Raw genomic sequence first — 23,428 nt, forward strand, 5'->3', positions numbered from 1 at the left:
TAGGCTCATCTTTCAACTTTCATTTTCATAAAGAAAACTAAAATGGGAGCTTCTTAATTCACTATTTTATTTATAGTTAAATCCAAATTACCTAGTACTAGCTTAGAATTCAAACAAGTGCAGGCTTGGAAAATATGTGTCTGAGTGGTACCAGGAACTTGCTATTTTTGACTCAAACTATTGATAATATGTGTTTATGATGCTAATTACTCATTTTAATGTGTAGATTCTTGTCTTTGGGGTATTAGGATGAAGGAAAAGAAGAAAGAAGCAGAAAGGTGACTGCTCTGTGTGTAACAGAAATAAGACCTAATGTATGAGTTAAGCATAAAGCCAGTCTACTTTATTTGCAGTCTTAATTGTAACTGTCATAATTCTTTGCATTGGTACATTTTTAATTATTCTTCCTCTTCTTGTTCCTTTTTTCTGTCCTTTTCACAGTTATCCTCAGTAACCATTAGGAACCTCTGCTTCTTTCTCCTGAATTTCTTCTTTCTCCTACATTGGTCCATATACATCAAGTTCATTTAGTGTTGCTCACTTTAGGTAGTAAAAGTATACACAGAGCAGGGAAAGTCAGTCAGGATATGTGAAATATAAATTGCTTTTTCACGGTTTTGCCTTATATCCTTGTATAATGTGAGATGTCATATCCTGAATTCTCTGTTTTGTTGTGTTGTTTTGAAACAGAGTCTCACTCTGTCGCCCAGGCTGGAGTGCAGTGGCACGATCTCTGCTCACTGCAACCTCCACCTCCTCGGTTCAAGCGATTCTCCTGCCTTAGCCTCCCAAGTAACTGGGACTACAGGCGTGTGCCACCATGCCTGGCTAATTTTGTATTTTTAGTAGAGATGGGGTTTCATCCTGTTGGCCACGCTGGTCTTGAACTTCTGACCTCAGGTGATCCGCCCACCTTAGTCTCCCAAAGTGCTGGGATTACAGGCGTAAATCACCGCGCCTGGCCTCTGAATTCTGTTTTGAAAGGATAAATTTCCACTTGTGTATCTCCTTAAAGCTATACTAACCTAAAGTTGGTAGTTCCCCTGGGCATTTGCCAGGAATGGTGGCTTCTAGACTTTGAGTGTTGGGAGAATAATTGTTAGTGTAGGTAAATTGTTGGTTTTATCCACCTCAAATCTGATTGGGACTTCAGAGGAACCTCTTTGGGAAGCTAATGATTCAGGGTATTGAAAGCATTAGGATAGAACATTTGTGGTTCTCTTTGTTTCAGAAGTGCATTGTTGTGATTAAATTGCCATCTGATAATTTTTATAGAACAGATGCTTAATTTTTAGAGCATTTTTCTATTTTCCAGCCTTTGCAAAATGTTAGCACAGTGCTGCAGAAGCCTAATCCTCTCTATAATCAGAATACAGATATGGTCCAGAAATCAGTCAGCAAAACCTTGCCCTCCACTTGGTCTGACCCCAGTGTAAACATCAGCTTAGACAACTTACTACCTGGCATGCAGCCTTCCAAACCCCAGCAGCCGTCACTGAATACAATGATTCAGCAACAGAGTAAGTTACCTTAAGACGTCCCACTTCTTTGTGTACTTGCAGTCTTTTGCCTTAATGCCAGGACTACTACAAACTATGAAATAAAAATACATCACATAAATTGTAACTAACAGCTAACCAAATGCCTGTTCACTTAAGATATTTTCACATAATATTTACTGGCTATTCCTCCTGGCACATTGAATTACTTTATATTCTATTTTTGGCCTGATAACATTTATTGTATTGTGGAGAGTTTTGAGGACCTGATCACTAAAACAAAAATTTGCTATACAGATTTTTTAAAAAATATATAGGCAAATATGATGGACAAACAAAAATCGTCTCATTCTGCCATTGAGGGGTAATCACCATTCATACATATTTCTATCTTTTCTTTTTTCTTTTTTTTTGAGATGGAGTTTTGTTCTGTCGCCCAGACTGGAGTGCAGTGGCGCAATCTTGGCTCACTGCAGCGTCCACCTCCCAGCTTTAAGCGATTCCTTGCCTCAGCCTTCTGAGCAGCCAGGATTACAGGACATGTGCCACCACACCCAGCTAATTTTTGTATTTTTAGTAGAGACAGGGTTTCACCATGTTGGCCGGGCTGGTCTTGATCTCTTGACCTCAAGTGATCCACCTGCCTTGGCCTCCCAAAGTGCTGGGGTTACAGATGTGAGGCACCACACCCAGCCGCTTTCCATCTTTTCTAAGCATATTTTTAATACTTAGGATCATTCTCTCTATGTTGGTTTGTTTCTTGCTGTTCTTATTCAACATTAAGTCATCATTTTCCCTGTGTGGAGTAATATTCTTAGGAAAAATGATTGTTAGCGCTTGATAGTTATCATATTAGTGTATGATTTCCCTTGCTAATTATTTCAGTTTCCAGCTATTTGTTATTATAAATCAAGATTTTATATAAATCTTCATACTTTGGTTTTTTTCCTTAATAGAATGTTCTAAAAATAAGTCAATGGATATAAACTTTTAAAATATTTTTGTATAAATCTTCATACTTCTGATTTTTTTAATAGAATGTTCTAAAAATAGAATATGTCAAAGGATATAAACTTTTTTAAAATTTTTGATACACACTAGTTCTTGACAACTTGTTAAGTAGGATTTAACAGTAGGTTTTGTAGGAATGTTTTTAAGTTGGCTGTTTTTCCCCAGTCTACTCTTACTGTTTCTACATCTCTGGGGAACCAGAGCCAATAGTCACTGAATATATTTCTCAAGAGGAACCAGTGCAGAGTAATTGACTTCTAATAAAATCACTGTAAAGGAATTTTAATGGGGCTAAAGAAGTACAGATGCTCAAGAAGTTATTAGTTCTCTGCTCTGTGAACCTAAGAATTTATTGTGGTAAAGTTCTTCTGTCTGTTTTCTTCCGGTAGATATGCAGCAGCCTATGAATGTGATGACTCAAAGTTTTGGAGCCGTGAACCTCAGTTCTCCATCGAACATGCTTCCTGTCCGACCCCAAACTAACACTTTGATAGGGGGACCCATGCCTATGAGCATGCCCAATGTGGTGACTGGCCCCATGGGAATGGCCCCTCTTGGAAATACTCCAATGATGAACCAGAGCATGATGGGCATGAACATGAACATAGGGATGTCCGCTGCTGGGATGGGCCTGACGGGCACAATGGGAATGGGCATGCCCAACATAGCCATGACTTCTGGAACTGTGCAACCCAAGCAAGATGCCTTTGCAAATTTCGCCAATTTTAGCAAATAAGAAATTGTAAAAGAAGCAGATTGAATGAAGAATTTTTAGCTGTGGAGATAGGTGATGTCGGGATGGAAAATGCTAATCAACTACCCTTTCTTTTATCAATTAACTAAAATCTACATAAAGAACCAAAAAGGCTGTTTTATGAAAGTGAAATATCCAGTATTTCAGAGGGCCAGGCAAGAGCACTTCAGATGAGGCAGTCAGAATCATTTTTTTTCCAGTGAGGATAGACCACAAGTGGGTGGTGAGGCCATTGAAAGCCTTTATCAACTGAGGAGCCCATTTAACAGCATAATTTGTGGGAAGATTGGAATAGGGCTGAATAAATGTGTTTGAATCTCTAATTTTATACTTTCTTTTCCTGAGGAACTTGATTTTTCTGTCCCTGGATCGCCTTGTCATAATTGGGTCTGTTCCTTTTACTACCACTCTTGAGTCCATATATGAAATCATTAAAGTTGGATGATCAGTTTTTTATAAAAATATATATTTTTGTCCAAAAAAGGCATACATATGTGATTATGGCTAAATCAAAGGTAACTGGAATGTATATACTTTTGCTAATGTTCCAGCAACACTGCTATTATACTATCCAAATTTTTATTGTAACGAAACCTCTTTAAGCAATTGGTGATCGCTATGGGACTTTTCCCACGTCTTCTGCTGTAATTATCCTGTGCAGAACTAGGAAAATTTTTTTTTTCAGGACTGCTCTATGGTTTCCTTTAAAAGAAAAAAAACTTCTGTTTGTTTTTAGTCGTCATTATTTACAATTTGCAGTGATTAACTTGGCAAGGCTTCCTTCCGTGTTTATCCCTGTAGCCATCATCTAAGTCAGGAACACTCAAAAGAGAAAAATATTTATTTTTTTGGGGGGGTGTCTGAAAAGGTAAAAATCCATTAAAACCTTAAGTTAAATATAAATGTTACAACTCAAATGTTTGCTTTTAGATTTTATACAGTATTTGTTTCGTTTTGGTTTTGAGTGTATATAATACAGCATTAGCAGTATGGTTCCAGTAGAGGAGTTAAATATATATTATTAAAGGAGACCTGTAGCAGTCAAAGATTTTATTGATTTAACGACAAAGGAAATTAATTAAAATGTTTTCATTTTTCTGCTGTAATTCTGCATTAAGCTCACATGAAAATCATGATTCTAGAGTTTGGAATGCAAAATTAATTGTTTTACCCTCAAGCTGGGAATATTTTTCAAAATAAATACTATAATATAGATATCAAATTATTGCCTCCCCATGTTATGTTGAAAATTTTTTTATTAAATTGATAAAACTTTATTTCCATTATATTCATAATGTTCTGTTATACATAACATTAAAATGTTCATTAAAATCAATGTTGAACTGCTTTTTCTTTCATTCTGTTAGACATTTGAGACCATTGTATAATTTGGGCAAAGTAATTTTTATAAATAATTTAAAATTATTTAATGACTTCTCTATTCTTTCCTATCAGAGTCTACTGTTAGGAATTAAAAATGAAGCAGCAAAGATATCCTGACCTGCTCCATTCTTGCTAATGTTCCATCTACAACATTTCTAATTAGGCAGAAATTCATGTACTTCAGCTAAGTGGTAATGAAAAGTGATTCATTTGCTGAATAAGAGATGAGAGAGAGTGTAATTAGCTGACTGCGGTTTTTAATCTTTCAGCAATTCAATGTGTTTAACTTAGTTTGAAAGAATAGGAGCTTTCAAGTGTTGTTACTTCAGAGCAATCAAGCCACCCTCTGGTGGCAGCAGTAGAATATGGTCCCTGATGTTTAAAACCTAGAATCTTAAGTAAATTTTTTCTTTAAGAAGTGTATCTTCACTTTCTCAAATATGTGGCAAATTCTTAGACGAAGTAAATGTGTATCTGAACCTTTGTGTTTTAATTCTTTTTCTAATCAGATTGACCTCTAAAGCATTTCCTGTATCATGCCCTCCTATGTTGTATCTTTTTTCTTGAACATCAACTTAGAGTTTATCAATATTTTTCTTTCAGAGCCCATGAAAGAGAAAAACAACGGTTGTTTCACTGTCTGTCTGTCTGTCCAGTGTAATGATTTGTCTCCGAAGGGGTTACTAAGTTATACTTGAAGAAAGGCATAAATACCCCTAAATCATTTGGAGTTGGGAAGAAAATACTCTTCCTTTCTTTCACTATTGGGTTTCCTTCAGCCCATCCTCTGTACCCTTTCCTTCTTCAACCAAAGTTTTTCTGCTTGTATCAACTTTTTATTCTGCCTAATGGTGTGAGGGGAAAGTTAATACTGTTCCAGCAATTTTTGTATGGTGAGTCTACACAGCCACTCCAGATTTATTTTTGTCTCCTTCCCTCTAGGGTTTTTTTTTTCCCCTCCACTTCTCTGATGTCTTCAAGAACCACATACACTGTTTTTAAATAGTACTTTGGTTAGATGTTTCCTTTTTTTTTTTTTTGAATTGCCTGAATGATAACCATAATACTATTGGTTTGAGGGTCATCACTAGCTCACTAGTGAGTTGAGGCCTATAGTTACGTTTGGAGGGAAGGGTTTGTACTTTTTTTCCCTCAAATATTTATGAAACAGTTTTTCTTTTTGGCAGATGAATTAAAGAATTTGCCATCTTTCTGAACTTTGCACTGTCTCATTTTGAAGATAAAGCATGGTGGTATAGTTTCCTAGCTGAGATATTAGGAAATACAGCTAAATCTATATACTAAGCATGGAGCACACCTTATATTAAGTGGATTTCTGAGGTAAATGCTGTGTGTTTCAGCTCTCCTGGAAGACAGCACTGACTGCATTGTGGAAAGACCATGTGCTGGGAATCTCATTTTAATCACCCACCATCTGTGTGACCTTGATAATTTACCAGACCTCTCTGGGCCCTCATTTTTTCCACAATGAACTTAAGTCTTGAAATGTTGGATAATTAAATAAATGATGAGATCCACCAGCACTGACGTATGTGCAGTACATGTTTTCCTGCCTCCCATTCTTTGTTTATGTAAATGCTTACATATCAACAACTTTCTTTGTGCCAGTCACTGTGCTAAACACTTCACGTGTCAGTTTACACAGCAGATTCAAAAGTTCGTATGCCTGTTTTATTCCTAAAAGCAAAGTATAGTAAAGAAAGCCTGAGAGACTTGTAAGTTGGTTTCTAATTAAGGGGTTTTACTAGCTGCATGAATTTAACTCCACTTTTTTTTTTTTTTTTTTTTTTTTTTTTTTTTGAGACAGAGTCTTGCTCTGTTGCCCAGGCTGGGGTGCAGTGGCCGGATCTCAGCTCACTGCAAGCTCCGCCTCCCGGGTTTAGACCATTCTCCTGCCTCAGCCTCCCGAGTAGCTGGGACTACAGGCGCCCGCCACCTCGCCCGGCTAGTTTTTTGTATTTTTTAGTAGAGACGGGGTTTCACCGTGTTAGCCAGGATGGTCTCGATCTCCTGACCTCGTGATCCGCCCGTCTCGGCCTCCCAAAGTGCTGGGATTACAGGCTTGAGCCACCGCGCCCGGCCCACTTTTTTTTTTTAACTGTCAAGGAAAATTGTAAATGAATTGTTCTGTGAATGTTTTGAGTCATTTCTTGCCACATTGGTTTAGATATGAGGCAGAGAGCTATTAAAGTGGTCTCCTGGTATAGGATTTGCCACACAATTCTCATTAGAATGTTCTCCACTTTTACAAGCTTTAGAGATCAGTTTTTTAATTGATCAACTTGCAGTTTTGTTGACTAGGATCTTGCTATTCTTCTAATACCCAGATGAGCAATCAGATAAAAAGACTAAATGAAATCCATGAAAGGATTTTTTGTTTAACTCACTATGACCTTAATTCCTTTTTTTGTTGTTGAAACAGGGTCTTGCTCTATCACCCAGGCTGGAGTGCGGTGGCACAATCATGGCTCATTGCAACCCCAACCTCTTGGGCGCAAGCAGTCCTCACGCATGAGCCTCCCAAGTAGCTGGGACTACCAGTGTGTGCCACACACCTGGCTAATTTTTTAATTTTAGTAGAGACAGGGTCTCCCTATTTTGCCCAGGCTGGCCTTGAAAACATGGGCTCAAGCAATTCGTCCGCCTCAGCCTCCCGAAGTGCTGGGATTACAGGTGTGAGCCATCCTGCCCAGCCTATGACCATAATTCTTGTGTCTTCCTTCTTTGTTAAATGACAGCCTTGCCTAATACATTGTTCCCGGGCAGCCATGAGTAGCTACTGCAGCCCTTTCCTCTGGGCTGCTTACCCCTGTGGGCGGCAAATCAGCACATGGCCAATTCAAGGCTTACCTTCCCAGGGATTTGAAGCCCCGAAGGGCAAAAGTGGGTTTTGTTTCCTGTTCTTTAAATGTCATTTTAAATAACTGAATTATAAACTATGAAATCCTACTTTTCCTCTCCCTTTGATTTTTCTTTATTTTTTTAATAGGAACAAAGTCCCACCATGTTGCCCAAGCTGGTCTCGAACTCCTGAGCTCAAGTGATCCTGCCGCCTTGGCCTCCCAAAGTGTTAGGATTACAAACATGAGCCACCACACCTGGCCTGATTTTTCTTCACTGTACATCCTGCAGTTGTGGTCTTTAAATGCTTCAAGCACACTTTTTTCTACTTCGTAATGAAGTAAAAGTGCTTACAGTTGGTATACGGAGCATTTTGGTCTCAGATCCCTCTTTACACCCTTAAAAACTGAGGACTTCAAGGAGCTGCTGTTTATGTGGGTTGCATCTATCAGTATTTACTGTATTTGAAATATAAAGTGCAAAGCTTTGAAAGTATTAATTGGTTTCACAATAACCCATACGTGTTAACAAACTGCAACTTTATAAGCTATATTTTCCAAAATAAAAATTTCTGAGAACAGCGGCATGGTTTTACATTATTGCGAATCTCTTTCATACCTGACATAATGCCAGGTTGGTGCAAAAGTAATTGTGGTTTTTGGCATTTCAATGGCAAAACTGCAGATACTTTTGCACCAACATAATAGAATGTAGCTGGGCTCTTGTTTCTGCATTCAATCTGCTGTGATAGGTTATTTTGGAGGAAGTTTGTGAAACAAGTCTGGTCTCAGGTAGGTGGCTGGAAAAGATGGGAACTTGCAACTTCTGGGAATGGTCTCAGGGCCCCTCAGTGGTCCCCAGCCTGGGCTTGGCAACTGCAAATATGAAGAATTATCAGATAAGATGATTCCCTAGTATACTATGTATCATTTACTTGATTTTTTTCTGGTTATAAGATGACCTGCTTGAGGTACAAAGAATTTAGCTTTGCCTTTCACCAGTCATCAGCAAAATGCCTGTCACATGAGATTTGCCCCCTTGGATTCTGAATATGAAAAATTGGTGACATCATAATCTTAGTTCAGTTTTCGAGATGATTTCTTCTGGTACACAGTGCATGTCTACTGATTTTACAGTTTTATAGTTGTGTTATGTATTATGCTAACTCTAAGATCACATGGAAGTGTGGACAGGTGTTAAGTGTTCTGAAGGAGCTAGTCATGGTGCTGTTAGAAAAGAATAGGAGCAGAGGCCTAATTTAGGTGGGATCACTCCAGATGCCCCCTCTGAGAAGGGAGCTTTTACACAGAGATCTGAAGAATGATGAGAAGGGGACAGCCATGCTGAACCAGAGTGTCGTTCGACCACGGAGAACTCCATGTGTGAGGACTCCTTGTGGAGAAAGAGCTACCAGAGAAGCTCATAGGTGCAGCTGGAGCTCTGCATAAAAGGAGTGGAATTGGGGAGATAGGCAAGGACCATGTTAGTAACTGGCATTTAGTGTGCTGAGGTAAGTACTTACTTTATTCTCCTCAAAAGTTCCCAGAGGGGGGCTATCACCACCAGAAATGGAATATTCTGAAGGCCCGTTTTGCTTTCCTTGCCATACTTGTCATATAGAATAGGGATCACTCTACTTGGGCTTTAAGAAACTTGAATGGAAAATTGGTAATATTGATTTGATATATTCACTATTTACCCTGAAATGCATTAATAGTTCATTTATATGTGAAAGATATGAATTGTTTGTATCTAAGGGACCATTTTATATGCAAATGGAGTATTTCAAATAGTGATAACTTGCATTTGCACATTACAGCTTACAGAGCGGATTCACTCTTTTCTTGCCTGATTTTCACAATACCTCTAACCCAAAAAGTTAAGACACTTATTATTTCCTTGTTACAGATAAGGAAACTGAGACTCTGAGAGATCAAGGTAGTTATGAAAGCCACATTTCCTAGGACAGGTCCCTGGAATCCAAGTTCAGTGTCACTGCACTGTCCTCATTCCCCTCTATTAATATTTCAGATCTCTGAATTTAGAGATTGTACATGCCACACAGATAAATTGCCAGCTTTTTCTTGCATATCCCTGCACTCTAACCACGTTGTCCCCAGATGCCATGTTAATGCTCCACACATGGTAGACAGCTAGTAAAGGGTTGTTAACTAATATGTTTTTTAAATTAGCGCTGAAATGTTTATGCAGTCTATTTGCATTTTCTAAAGGTCAACAGCAGGAGATGGGCCACAGAGCAAATAAAAACTGACCTCTTCTGAAGGGTAAATCTTTTGTCTTGTAGAAATGGTGATATAACTTAGCATAAGACATTAGCCAAATCCAGTAGCAGAAAAATCCAGCAGATTTGGAGTAGTAATATAACACAAAGGCACCTCAAGGGATCAAAAGATATGTTAAGAGTAAGCCGCAGGCTAAAGGTGGATGGCAAGGAATTGCTTGACTGAGGAATCCATTTCAAAAAGTGCACTCAAGAATTGGAAACATTGTGTGCTCTTGGCCATTTTTCATCTGCTCCTGTGATTCTTGCACTTGAGAAATAGAATTGAGATGTCCAGCTACCAAATAAAAGTAGAAATGGAATTTCTAGATTTAAGTTCTTCTTCAGGGAATATTTGAGTAGGGTTTTAAAGAGCATTTAGAAATACCTGGCAATTTGAAAACCCTATTTGGATTGCCAATAGCTGAACTACCTTATTTTTGATGGAGGAAAAAATAATCTGTTTAATGGAAAATACACAATGAGGTTTCAGGCATGGGTTACACAAAGAACCATTTGTCAAGTCCTCTTTTACAGGAAAGTACTAAAGTTAGATGAAAGAAATATTATTAAAGTACTTTAATTTTAACTAATTTACTAGGTTTATCAGTTTTATCCCTTAGACCTAATTCCTGTGATGAACCAAGGAAAAGAATTTGTCAGTTGTTAAGAACTTTGCACATACCTTTTGTCTACCCATATAGTATCTATCTATATATAAAATACATAATAAAGATTGGCTGTTAAATACTGTCTCTTCACCAAAATTTTTAGATGTCCCAAGAGTTATCAGATTTGAATGATAAAAAGGGTGGCATAAGGTACCGCTTTAGTAATTAACTGGTTCTTTAATAAGGCCTCAATTACTTTGTTTCATGATAAGGAAAAAAAAAATACCTTCCAAGACAGAGTTACATTCGACATCTGGGAACCTCCTAACAGCTGGCTACCTAATGAATATGCATCTGCTTAAGAGGCTGTAGACCATTAATAAACCAATAGATGTAAAGCAGAAACAATCTTTGTCAGCTTCAAATGAGATTGGATGCAATGTGCTGTGAAGTGTCACTGTCACATTGAATTGAGTTTGGGAGGTTAACAATCAACTCTTAGCTCCTCATGTCTTTGTATCTCTACGCTCATGCTGACACTCTTCCCAAACTGGTGGCCGTGTTTCTGATGTACAACTTATTTTTCCTGAGAGCCTGATTTGAGGCTTACATACGTCTGTGTCTCAAAAATGTCTTCCATTTTGTTCCACTGAACCACATGTTCACCAAGACTTCTTAAAACAAGGGAGTCATCTCCAGGTGGAAAAGGCAGGAAATGTCAGCATTAAATTGGTACAAGACGGACTTCCAGTGAATTTGAAGATTCTTAGGATGAAATCTGCAGTTAAGTTGGAAACATCATTTGTTGGGTCCTTTAGAAGAAATTCCTCACTCCCTGTGCAGACAGCGATTCTGGTGTTAATTAACTGTTCTAAATGGGCCCTTAGAGTGAGTGGTGCTCCCCCTACTGTGGTGTGGTGATGAGCACACTTCCCCAGTTTCTTGGTTGAGATGTCTTGAGGGACACTATATCCACAGAAGCCTTGTTTGAGATGATATCCTGTGTGAGGGGAGACTAGACCAAAGTGAGCCTACATTTCCACAGCCAAACACGTACCCATCACTGTTCTCGTCCGAGCGCTCACAGATATGTTTTAGGAGAATATTATGGTTAAGGGAGAAAACTGGAAATTCAAGCCCTGGGGAGTTATTTTAACCACCTTCTGTATGCCATTTGGCTTATCTTTTCAAATTGTGGTAAAATATACATACCATATGTGTAGAATGTGGTAAGTGTATAATGTGGTAAATATGTATGTGTATAAATTAGGTAAAACACATGAAATTTTACCATTTTAACCATTTCTAAGTACAGTTCAGTGGCTTACATTCACATTATTGTGCAACCATCACCACCCTCCATCTCTAGAACTTCCCATCTTCCCAAACTGAAACTCTCTACCCATTAAACACTAATGCCCCAGCCCTCTCTCCTCCATCCCCGGCTAACCACCTGTCTACTTTCTGTCTCTATGAATTTGACTACCCTAAGTAGTTATATAAGTAGAATCATACCATGTTTGTCCTTTAGTGACTGACTTATTTCTCTTAGCATAATGTCCTCAAGGTTCATCCATGCTGTATCATGTTCTAGAATTTCATTTTTCTTTCTTTTCTTTTTTTTTTTTTTTTTTTTTTGAGACAGAGTCTTGCTCTGTTGCCCAGGCTGGAGTGCAGTGGCCTGATCTCGGCTCACTGCAACCTCTGCCTACCGGGTTCAAGCAATTCTTCTGCCCAGCCTCCTGAGTAGCTGGGACTACAGGCGCCTGCCACTACACCTGGCTAGTTTTTTGGGGTTTTTTTGTTTGATTGTTTCGAAACAGAGTCTGGCTCTTGTTGCCCAGGCTAGAGTGCAGTGGCGTTATCTCGGCTCACTGCAAGCTCCACCTCCCGGGTTCAAGTGATTCCCCTGCCTCAGCCTCAGGGACTACAGGCATGTGCTACCATGCCCGGCTAATTTTATTTATTTATTTATTTATTTATTTAATATTAGTAGAGATGAGGTTTCACCATGTTGACCAGGATGGTCCCGACCTCATCATCCGTCTGCCTTGGCCTCCCAAAGTGCTGGGATTACAGGCGTGAGCCACCGCGCCTGGCCAATTTTTTGTATTTTTTTTTTTTTTTTTTTTTTTGAGACGGAGTCTTGCTCTGTCACCCAGGCTGGAGTGCAGTGGCCAGATCTCAGCTCACTGCAAGCTCCTCCTCTCGGGTTCATGCCATTCTCCTGCCTCAGCCTCCCGAGTAGCTGGGACTACAGGCACCCGCCACCTCGCCCAGCTAGTTTTTTGTATTTTTTAGTAGAGACGGGGTTTCACCATGTTAGCCAGGATGGTCTTGATCTCCTGACCTTGTGATCCGCCCGTCTCGGCCTCCCAAAGTGCTGCAATTACAGGTTTGAGCCACCGCGCCCGGCCTTGTATTTTTTATTTTTATTTTTTTATTTTTATTTTTTATTTTTTATTTTTTTGAGACGGAGTCTCACTCTGTAGCCCAGGCTGGAGTGCAGTGGCCGGATCTCAGCTCACTGCAAGCTCTGCCTCCCGGGTTCACGCCATTCTCCGGCCTCAGCCTCCCAAGTAGCTGGGACTACAGGCGCCCGCCACCTCGCCCGGCTAGTTTTTTGTATTTCTTAGTAGAAACGGGGTTTCACCATGTTAGCCAGGATAGTCTCGATCTCCTGACCTCATGATCCACCCGTCTCGGCCTCCCAAAGTGCTGGGATTACAGGCTTGAGCCACCGCGCCCGGCCGTATTTTTTTTTTTTTTAAAGCAGAGACAGGGTTTCACCAATTTGTCCAGGCTGGTCTCGAACTCCTGACCTCTGGTGATCCACCCACCTCAGCATCCTAAAGTGCTGGGATTACAGGCATGAGCCACCATGCCCAGTCTAGAATTTCATTCCTTGTCAAGTCTATGTAATATTCCATTGCCCGAATACACCACGTTTTGTTTATCCATTCATCCATCAATGGATATTTGCTTCCACTTTCTGGCTATGTGAGTAATGCTGCTATGAACATGGGTATACAAATATCTGTTGAAGTCCCTGCTTTCAGTTATTTTGGGTGTACACCCAGAAGTGGAATTGCTGGGTCATACAGAAATTTTTTTTTTCATATAGAAGTTTTGTGTTTAATTGTGAAGAACTGTCATTTGGCTGGGTTTTTTTTGTTCTTTCTTTAGATGGTGTTTTGCTCTTGTTGCCCAGGCTGGAGTGCAGTGGCATGATCTCGGCTCACTGCAACCTCCTCCTCCTGGGTTCAAGTGATTCTCCTGCCTCAGCTTCCTGAGTAGCTGGAATTACAGGCATGCACCACTATGCCTGGCTAATTTTGTATTTGTAGTAGAGATGGGGTTTCTCCATGTCGGTCAGGCTGGTCTTGAACTTCCGACCTTAGGTGATCCGCTCGCCTTGGCCTCCCAAAATTCTGGGATTACACGCGTGAGTCACCGCGCCCAGCCTTGGCTCATTTTAAATTTCTGTTCTGCTTACCTCGACACAGCGTCTTTAACAGATTCCATTTTCTCACCGTGGCCTTTTCAAGGGGAAAGCTCAGTAAGCCCTTAGACTTCATTATTTTTTTATTTTATTTTTTATTCATTTCATGGCTAGAAAACAAAGGAAAATGCACACCATGGGAGTAAGTTAAGAAAATGGGAATTCAAGCTCACCTACTCCCCACAAAGAGAAGCAATTTATAACCAATGTGGTGTGCTATCACAAACTGAGAATTACGGTTGTCTCTCAAAGAACTCGCGGCATCAAATGTGTAAAAGCATGAGAGCGCTCGGTTGTGTGTGACTCCTTTGTTAAATAAAAGAAAACTTCACCTTGAATTCTACACAGAGATTATTACTGTATTTATGGGATGTAAGATCCCATTTACCCCCAAAACTATATAAAAATTACCACCATGACTACCTCATCTAATATGCTCATATTACAGATGGAAGGTCAAATACCAACAACTTAAAATGACAGATTAGTTCAATGACAGAGGGAAGTGGTTCCGTAGGGAAGGACGGGTTGTACCGTTTATGTAAATAGGACAGCATTCATATAAAAATCCAGCAGGGGGCGAGTGCGGTGGCTCACGCCTGTAATCCCAGCACTTTGGGAGGCCGAAGCGGGCTGATCATGAGGTCAGGAGTTCGAGACCAGCCTGGCCAACATGGTAAAACCCCGTCTCTACTAACAATACAAAAATTAACCAGGCGTGGTGGTGGGCGCCTGTAATCCCAGCTACTCAGGAGGCTGAGGCAGGATAATCGCTTGAACCCAGGAGGCAGAGGTTACAGTTTGCCGAGACCATGCCATTGTACTCCAGCCTGGGCGGCAGAGTGAGACTCCGTCTCAGAAAATAAAAAGCCAATAAAATATCCAGAGTCTGCTCAGAAAATAAACAGGATTATCATCACTGCCCTGAATCAACCAGTATCTTTCTATCCCCTCTGCTTCTGCTCTCATTTGAGCTCAGGATGACTTCTCACAGTTTTGTGGCCGCCTCCTCACTGGTTTCCATGTTTCTAGCCTCGCCATCTTTTCATATGTCTTGTTCATCACTCCCCAGCTCCTGGACTATCAATGGCTCCCCACTCCCACCTGAATCAAGTCCGGGTATTCAAGGTCATCTAACCATGGGCTACCTTTCCTGGCTTTTATTCTCCAGCTCCTCTCACATGTGCCAACCAAAGGAACCTGCTTCACCCTCTCAGCACATCTAGTGCCTGTTTCATCTCCCCTAACACTGCTCCCAGCCGGTGCTGGCACCAGGGCCATGGAGGTCTTCGCCTGGACTCAGGTTCTGTCTGTTGAAAACCCATTTTTCTCTATGAAAACTCAGTAACTCTAGGGGGAGGGATGGCTCTCTCTCTCCCTCCACTTGGATGATGGTATCAGTAACAACCATAGAGTAGAGGCACTCATAGCTGATAGCTCCTTCCTGGATGGAAACAATAATAGTAACATTATTACTGCAGTTACAGTAACCTTTATTGTCAGCCGTGTGCCAGGCACTGTGCTCAGAGGTTTACACCATTATCCCATCAAATTCTCATGATGACTAGTGAACTGGTATTAGAGTGAAGTTGCAGATTCTGTGTGGGTTTGATTGTAGAAGCAGGAATATGGCAGGTATTGGGTGGGATTAGACTTGCCCTTGAAAATTCCTTAAATTGCACGTGGTTTTGCATTAGTAACTCCACACAGCAATATATATGTATAAACGTGCAGTTATGTTCAATATACACTAAAGTGACTCTGAGTAGAGTACAATTTTATGACACTGGATCTGAGTTTGTTTTGTTTTGTTTTGTTTGAGAAAGGGTCTTACTTGTCTAGGCTGGAATGCAGTGGTGCAATCTTGGCTCACTGCAACCTCCACCTCCCAGGTTCAAGAGATCCTCCCACCTTAGCCTCCTGAGTAGCTGGGACTACAGGTGTGCACCACTACACCAGGCTAATTTTTGTGTATTTTGTATGTACATATAAATATATATATATATAAAAAAATATATATATATATATATATTTTTGTTGTTGTTGTTGTTGTTGTTGTTGTTTGGTAGAGACGGAGTCTCACCATATTGCCCAGGCTGGTCTTGAACTTCTGGGCTCAAGTGATCTGCCTGCTTTGGACTTCCAAAGTGCTGGCTTTACAGGCGTGAGCCACCGTGCCATACAGCATACATTTACCCTTCTCAAAAAAAAATAAAATAAAAAGAATGGGCTCTCTTCTCACCATGTTTCAGTTGCACTAGGCTAAGTAGTAAGCGTGTTAGTCCTCATTTACCGGAAGAAGAAAGTGAGGTTTATAACCTGGTTGATAGACCGAGGAGAAAAGCATGGGCTATTTCCAGAGAATATGAAGGTAAATTTTCAAATATTTAGCACCACTAACACCAGATGAGATCATCTTTCTTAACACAAAACAGAGATCTGTGGTATGGGAAGAGGGTCCTGGGCTACATCTCATTGATTTAGATCAGTGGATGGGTGGAGGAAGCGAGGCCTGGCCCTGTACACCACATCAGAGCCCAGGAACCCAGGCAGAGTGCCCAGCCCTGTCAATCTTACCGCCTCCAAATAGAAAAGGAAAGCACAGCATGGAGCTGAGGATACGGTCTGTGGCTTGATGACAGGTGTCATCAGAACAGCCTGCACAAACCCACTACAGGAGGACCTCATAGGTACGGTGCTGGTTTTTCAGTAGCTGAAGGCAACGTTCCCCCAGTGACTGGCACTTTGGGTTTTTTTGGTTGGTTTTTGTTTGTTTGGTGTTTTTGGGTAGATGAGTATTCTTAAATTTAATAATTACACACTGAACTTTCTTTTCTTTTCTTTTCTTTTCCTTTCTTTTTTTTTTTTTTTTTTTTTTTTTTGAGACAGAGTCTTGCTCTGTCACCCAGGCTGGAGTGCAGTGGTATCTGCAGTGGTATCATTATATAATGCTCCCTCTAGCCTCAACCTCCTGGGCTCAAGTGATCCTCCTGCCCCAGCCTCCCAAGTAGCTGGTACCACAGCATGTGCCACCATACCTGGCTAATTTCTTTTTTATTTTTTGTAGAGACTGGGTCCCACTATGTTGCCCAGCCTGGTCTCAACTTCCTGGGCTCAAGCAATCTTCCTTCCTTGGCCTCCTGAGTAGCTGGGATTACAGGCATGAGTCACCACACCTGGCCCCACACCTAACTTTTTGATTACTTTTTTCTTTTTCGAGGTGGAGTCTCACTCTGCTACCCAGGCTGGAGTGCAGTGGTGAGATCTCGGCTCACTGCAACCTCCACCTCCCAGGTTCAAGTGATTCTCCTGCCTCCGCCTCCCGAGTAGCTGGGATTACAGGCATGAGCCACCACACCTGGCTATTTTTCTTTTTTCTTTTTGTATTTTTAGTGAAGACAGGCTTTTGCCATGTTGGCCAAGCTGGTCTTGAACTCCTGACCTCGGGTGCTCCACCTGCCTTGGCCTCCCAAAGTGCTGGAATTACAGGTGTGAGCCACCGTACCCCCCGGCCCTTTGAGTACTTTTTGTTCTCAGCAAGTGAGGCTGGCATTTGATTTATTGTAGCAATAGATAGGATCCTTTTGAAATATATCCATCTAAGTAACCATGAAACGTTTAAATAAAATTATTTCAAAAATACCAATACTGCGGAACTCTGACACGGCAAAAACTGTGCTGGGAATCTGAGAAAGGCAGAACTGTGGGGACACTGGCCTGTGAAGTGACTGCTCGTCTCCTGGAGACCGCTGACCAGTACTCCCAAGGGAAGCTCCAGGGACCGTCAGAGGCCAGGCTTTTCTGTTTAATGCATTTTCTATCCAGCTTCTTATGCGAGAAATGCCTTAAATGCTCTGCTGGTGCTGCTGGCAGTAGGTCTGCTCCCCATCAATATGGGGCACATCTTCTGCAAGAGCCCAGGTTTATGTCCGGTTGCCTCAGTGGTTCAGAGCAGTGATCTTCACATGAACCCTTGATGAATGACCAGATGACCCACTGGGAAACAACGAGAATTGAATATTTATTTGCACCTATTTTATCTGAAATATGGGAACATATATATGACTCATGATTAATATACAGCCTGACAATGGTACAGGTATCTATTTTATGCCTGGAGGTATCTATTTTATTTTGTATTTATTTATTTTTTGAGACTCTGCAGCCCAGGCTGGAGTGCAGTGGCACAATCTCAGCTTACTTCAACCTCCACCTCCCGAATTCAAGTGATTCTCCTGCCTCAGCCTCCCAAGTAGTTGGGATTATAGGCATGCGCCTCCACACCCGGCTAATTTTTGTATTTTTTGTAGAGATGGAGTTTCAGCATGTTGACCAGGCTGGTCTCGAACTCCGGACCTCAGGTGATCTGCCCACCTTGGCTTCCCAACGTGCTGGGATTACAGGCATGAGCCACCGTGCCCAGCCGAGGTATCTATTTTACATATATATATATATATATATATATATATATATATATATATATTTTTTTTTTTTTTTTTTTTTTTTTTTTTTTGAGACGGAGTCTCGCTCTGTCGCCCAGGCTGGAGTGCAGTGGCCGGATCTCAGCTCACTGCAAGCTCTGCCTCCCGGGTCTACGCCATTCTCCTGCCTCAGCCTCCCGAGTAGCTGGGACTACAGGCGCCCGCCACCTCGCCCGGCTATTTTTTTTTTTTATTTTTTTTTAGTAGAGACGGGGTTTCACCATGTTAGCCAGGCTGGTCTCGATCTCCTGACCTCGTGATCCGCCCGTCTCGGCCTCCCAAAGTGCTGGGATTACAGGCTTGAGCCACCGCGCCCGGCGAGGTATCTATTTTATACTCGGAGGTGGTACACTAAAAACGATTTTACTGATAGGATGTTCAATCCAAAAGGTCTGGTCACTACCAGACGTGAGAAACGAGTTGCTGAGCCCCAGCACGTGCACTGCTGTTTGCGGCTCTTTCTTCTCCACGCACTTGCTTTCTTGCGCCCTAGCTGCACCAGAAGGAGGGCAAAGAGAGAGAAAGCACAGGACCCTGACGAATCCACTCTTGCATAGAAGATGTGTGTCCAGGGGTCACCCTCTCATCTGAGGGCTCGAAGGCTGTTTTATTACAGTCCTTTGGAGATCCTCAAGACCCAACCATCTTGATCCAGTTCTAAATTTTAAAAAGGAAAGATCATAGATGGAGTGTGATCTCCAATTTTTCTTAGTAGTTTTTGATAATTCAGAATTTGTTTTTCTAATAAAATGGTTTACAAGGCCAAGCACTACGGCTCACGCCCAGCATTTTGGAAGGCCGAAACGAGAGGATCGGAAGTGAAAAGGATGGAAGCAGGAGGATTGCTCGAGCCCAGAAGGTCAAGACCAGCCTAGGCAACAAAGTGAGACTCCATGTCTATAAAAAAATACAAAAAAAATAAGCCAGGTGTGGTGGCATAGGCCTGCAGTACCGACTACTCGGGAGGCTGAGCTGGGAAGATCGCTTGAGCCCTGGAAGGTCGAGGCTGCAGTGAGCCATGTTGGTGTCACTGCACTCCAGCCTGGGCAACAGAGCAAGACCCTGTCTCAAAAAAAAAAAAAAAAAAACAGGTTTACAGTAGTTCATTTTTCTTAGACAAGACCTACTTAATAATATTCAAAGTGGCAGACACAGAGATTTGCAATGACAATTTGTAGATTATAATGCTGTTACAATACCAGTGACCCAGTGATCAAATGAAACAAAAGTAGAATGAGAATAGTTTATTTTGGGCCAGGTGCGGTGGCTCACGCATGTAATCCCAGCACTTTGGGAGGCCGAGGTGGGTGGATCACGAGTTCTGGAGTTCGAAACCAGCCTGGCCAACATGGTGAAACCCCATCTCTACCAAAAATACAAAAATTAGCCGGGTGTGGTGGTGCACGCCTGTAGTCCTAGCTACTCGGGAGGCTGAGGCAGGAGAATCGCTTAAACCCGGGAGGTGGAGCTTGCAGTGAGTGGAGATCGCACCACTGCACTCCAGCCTGGGCGACACAGTGAGACTCTGTCTCAAAAAAAAAAAAGTTTATTTTATTTTATTTATTTATTTATTTATTTATTTATTTATTTTTTTGAGACGGAGTCTCGCTCTGTCGCCCAGGCTGGAGTGCAGTGGCGCAATCTTGGCTCACTGCAAGCTCCGCCTCCTAGGTTCACGCTATTCTTCTGCCTCAGCCTCCCAAGTAGCTGGGACTACAGGTGCCCGCCACCTCGCCCGGCTAATTTTTTGTATTTTTAGTAGAGACTGGGTTTCATCGTGTTATCCAGGATGGTCTCGATCTCCTGATCTTGTGATCCGCCCACCTCGAAAAGTTTATTTTAAACCTTGTGGTACTTAGAGAAAACTATGACAATGAGAAATAGAAGCTTTTGTGAAGACTTTGAAAGGGCCTTCTCGTCTCTTTTGAGGACATGAAAGATGTACAGAACTAGCTTTTTCTTGTCCAAGTTCACTGCAAAACTCACAGCTCTTTTCGTCCTAATGCTAGGGAATCACTAGTACACTCCTTTGACTAAGATCCTTGATTAGCATCCATTTTGGGTTGGTGAACAAGGAAAGAACAACTACAGTCGCCCTCGGTATCTGTTGGGGATTGGTTCCAGGTCCCCAGTAGATACCACAATCCACAAATGCCCAAGTCCCAGATATAAAATGGTGCAGGATCTGCACATACCCTATGTGTCTCCTCCCATACACTTTATTATTTATTTATTTATTTTTGAGATGGAGTCTTGCTCTGTCACCGAGGCTGGAGTGCAGTGGTGCGATCTCAGGCTCACTGCAACCTCCATCTCCCAGGTTCAAGTGATTCTCCTGCCTCCGCCTCCTGAGTAGCTGAGATTACAGGCACGCACCACCATATTCAGCTAATTTTTGTACTTTTAGTAGAGATGGGGTTTCACCATGTTGGCCAGGCTGGTCTCGAACTGCTGACCTCAAGCAATCCGCCCCCCTCGGTCTCCTAAAGTGCTGGGATTACAGGTATGAGCTACCACGTCCGGCTTGTTATTTATTTTTTATTTATTTCTTTTCCTCAGAGATTCCTGTTCTGAAACTCCCATATACTTTACGTCATCTCTAGATAATTTATAATATCTAATATAATGCAAATGCTATGTAAATAGTTGTACTGTATTTTTATTTATATCATGTTTGCTGTTGCAGTTTTTTTTCTGAATATTTTCCATCAGCTTTTGGTTGAATCCGAGGTTACGGAACCCGCAGATACGGAGGGCTGAGTGTATTTATTTGAATGTGATAGTAACTTTATTCACCAAAGTAGTTCATTTATTCATATAGGGATCTGCTTATATTTAATCTTTTCCTGTCTCATTTGAAAAGAATGTTCTTAATCTACCTCTGAGACATAATTCAGCTTGTGCTCAGAATTGCATACAAATATCGGTTCCTAAGGGTAAAAAAGAAAAAAGTGCCAATAAGCCCACCAGATAAGGGACCCATTCAAATGTTGCTGGAATGCTGTTTAGTTCCCAATTAAGAGATGAAGGGGGTCTTTTCTGATGTTTTCCCTTTGAGACCCAGGAGAAACGATATTTTTCTACATATTCAAGCAGCACCTATGGGTCAGATTTACCACCTAGGCTAGGCTGCTCTACCAAAGAACTTAGCATCCGTGGGGCAATGTAGAAATTTATGAATATTTTAAGTTCCATCAACACATCGCAAAGGTGCTGAAACAGATTGGGAATACATAAAACATAGCTGTTACCACTTGCGGAGCATGACAGTGATGGGAAAGAAGTAACAGAATGAGAAATAGCTCTCTGCAGTTTTTCACCTACCTGAACACACACTAACAGCAAAACACACACCCATTCATTTTATAGGCAGACTGCAAGCCTAATAATAATGAAAACAACGGTGACATCATAATGCTATCAACCATTTCCCTTCAGTCTCTTTCCTGCCACTCTCACCACACCCGGCATCCCCGTATCTCTCCCCTCACTGCCTTCTGCATCCACCCACTCTAAAAGGACACAAGGCGGAAAACAACCGGTAAAACTGGGAAGAACAGCTTTCGGTCGTTCGAGACCCTGCTGTTCATCTGCAAAAGTCACTTTCCTTGGAGAGACCTTCCCTGATGACTTACAAAGAGCTACCCCAGACACTCTCTATCACATTCTCCTGTTTTTTTTTTCTTTCTTCCTTTTTTTTTTTTTTTGAGATGGAGTTTCACTCTTGTTGCCCAGGCTGGAGTGCAATGGTGAGCTCTTGGCTCCCCGCAACCTCCGCCTCCTGGGTTCAAGCGATTCTCCTGCCTCAGCCTCCCAAGCAGCTGGGACTACAGGCGCCCACCACCACGCCCAGCTAATTTTTGTGTTTTTAGTAGAGATGGGGTTCACCATGTTGGCCAGGCTGGTCTTGAACTCCTGACCTCATGATCCGCCCGCCTCTGTCTCCCAAAGTGCTGGGATTACAGGTGTGAGCCACTGCACCCGGCCTCCTCTTTCTTTTTTTTTTTTTTTCATGGCGCTTTGCATCATCTAAAGTTCTTATTTATATTTTCTTTCTAAGTGGATGGTCCGTCTCCCCCAGTAGAATGTAAATGCCATGACAGCGGGAACTTGTCTGTCCCGTTCACCCAGTGTCTCCAGGTTAGAACACTGCCTTGTCCTAGAAGGAGCTTAGCAAATCAATGTTGACGGGATAAATACCGCGGAATATGTAAAACACAGGGAAAATAAGAGCAGAAAAAAATTACAAAATTTAGAATTGGAAGGAACCCAAGAAGAGCTGTTTGGTAGATTCTGATGTTTGCAAGGATATACAAGGAGACACTACAGGCAATCCACAACAGTGTCTAGTAAGTAGATAATAAGCACTCAATAAATGGTGGCTAGTATTTTATATTTTTTGAGTTAGGAATCTTGCCGTGTCACCCAGGCTGGAGTGCACTGGTGTGATGACAGCTCACTGCAGCCTTGAACTCCTGGGCTCAAGCAATCCTCACACCTCAGCCTCCCAAATAGCTGAGACTGCAGGTGCGCACCACAGAATTCAGATGATTTTTTTTTTAACTTTTTGTAGAGATGGGGGTCTCACTATGTTGTCCAGGTTAGTCTTGAACTCCTGGCCTCAAGTGATCCTCCCACCTCAACCTCCCAAAGCACTGGAATTATGGGCATGAGCCTCTACACCTGGCTGGCTATTATGTTTCAAAAAATTTATTATGTGGCCACGTGCGGTGGCTCATGCCCGTATTTCCAGCACTTTGGGAGGCCAAGGCAGGTAGATCACCTGAGGTCAGGGGTTCAAGACCAGTCTGGCCAACATGGTGAAACCCCGTCTATACTAAAAATACAAAAATTAGCCAGGTGTGGTGGCACATGCCTGTAATCCCAGCTGCTCAGGAGGCTGAGGCAGGAGAATTGCTTGAACCCAGGAGGCGGAGGTTGGAGATTGTGACAGTGCATTCCAGCCTGGGCGACAAGAGTGAGATTCTGTCTTTAAAAAAAAAAAAAAAAGTTATTATTCTGAGCCAGAAAAATGACCTGGCCT

General features: G+C 41.8%; 1 protein-coding gene across 5 annotated transcripts in view; it reads left to right on the top strand.

Moving 5' to 3' along the window:
* The window catches only part of CLINT1 (clathrin interactor 1), a 74,230-nt gene extending 69,630 nt beyond the window's left edge, over nucleotides 1–4,600 (top strand). For 3 of the 5 annotated variants that reach the window (XM_050793923.1, XM_050793926.1, XM_050793924.1), the window contains 2 exons: nucleotides 1,316–1,520; nucleotides 2,900–4,600. In XM_050793923.1, the coding sequence (XP_050649880.1) occupies nucleotides 1,316–1,520; nucleotides 2,900–3,246 (552 nt within the window). In that variant the 3' untranslated portion in view covers nucleotides 3,247–4,600. The remainder of the gene's footprint in view (nucleotides 1–1,315; nucleotides 1,521–2,899) is intronic. The other 2 variants (XM_050793925.1, XM_050793927.1) reach the window with 1 other exon arrangement.
* The last annotated feature ends 18,828 nt before the right edge of the window (nucleotides 4,601–23,428 follow it).

This window comes from Macaca thibetana, chromosome 6 (genome assembly GCF_024542745.1).
Source record: "Macaca thibetana thibetana isolate TM-01 chromosome 6, ASM2454274v1, whole genome shotgun sequence".
Taxonomy (NCBI): Eukaryota; Metazoa; Chordata; class Mammalia; order Primates; family Cercopithecidae; genus Macaca; species Macaca thibetana.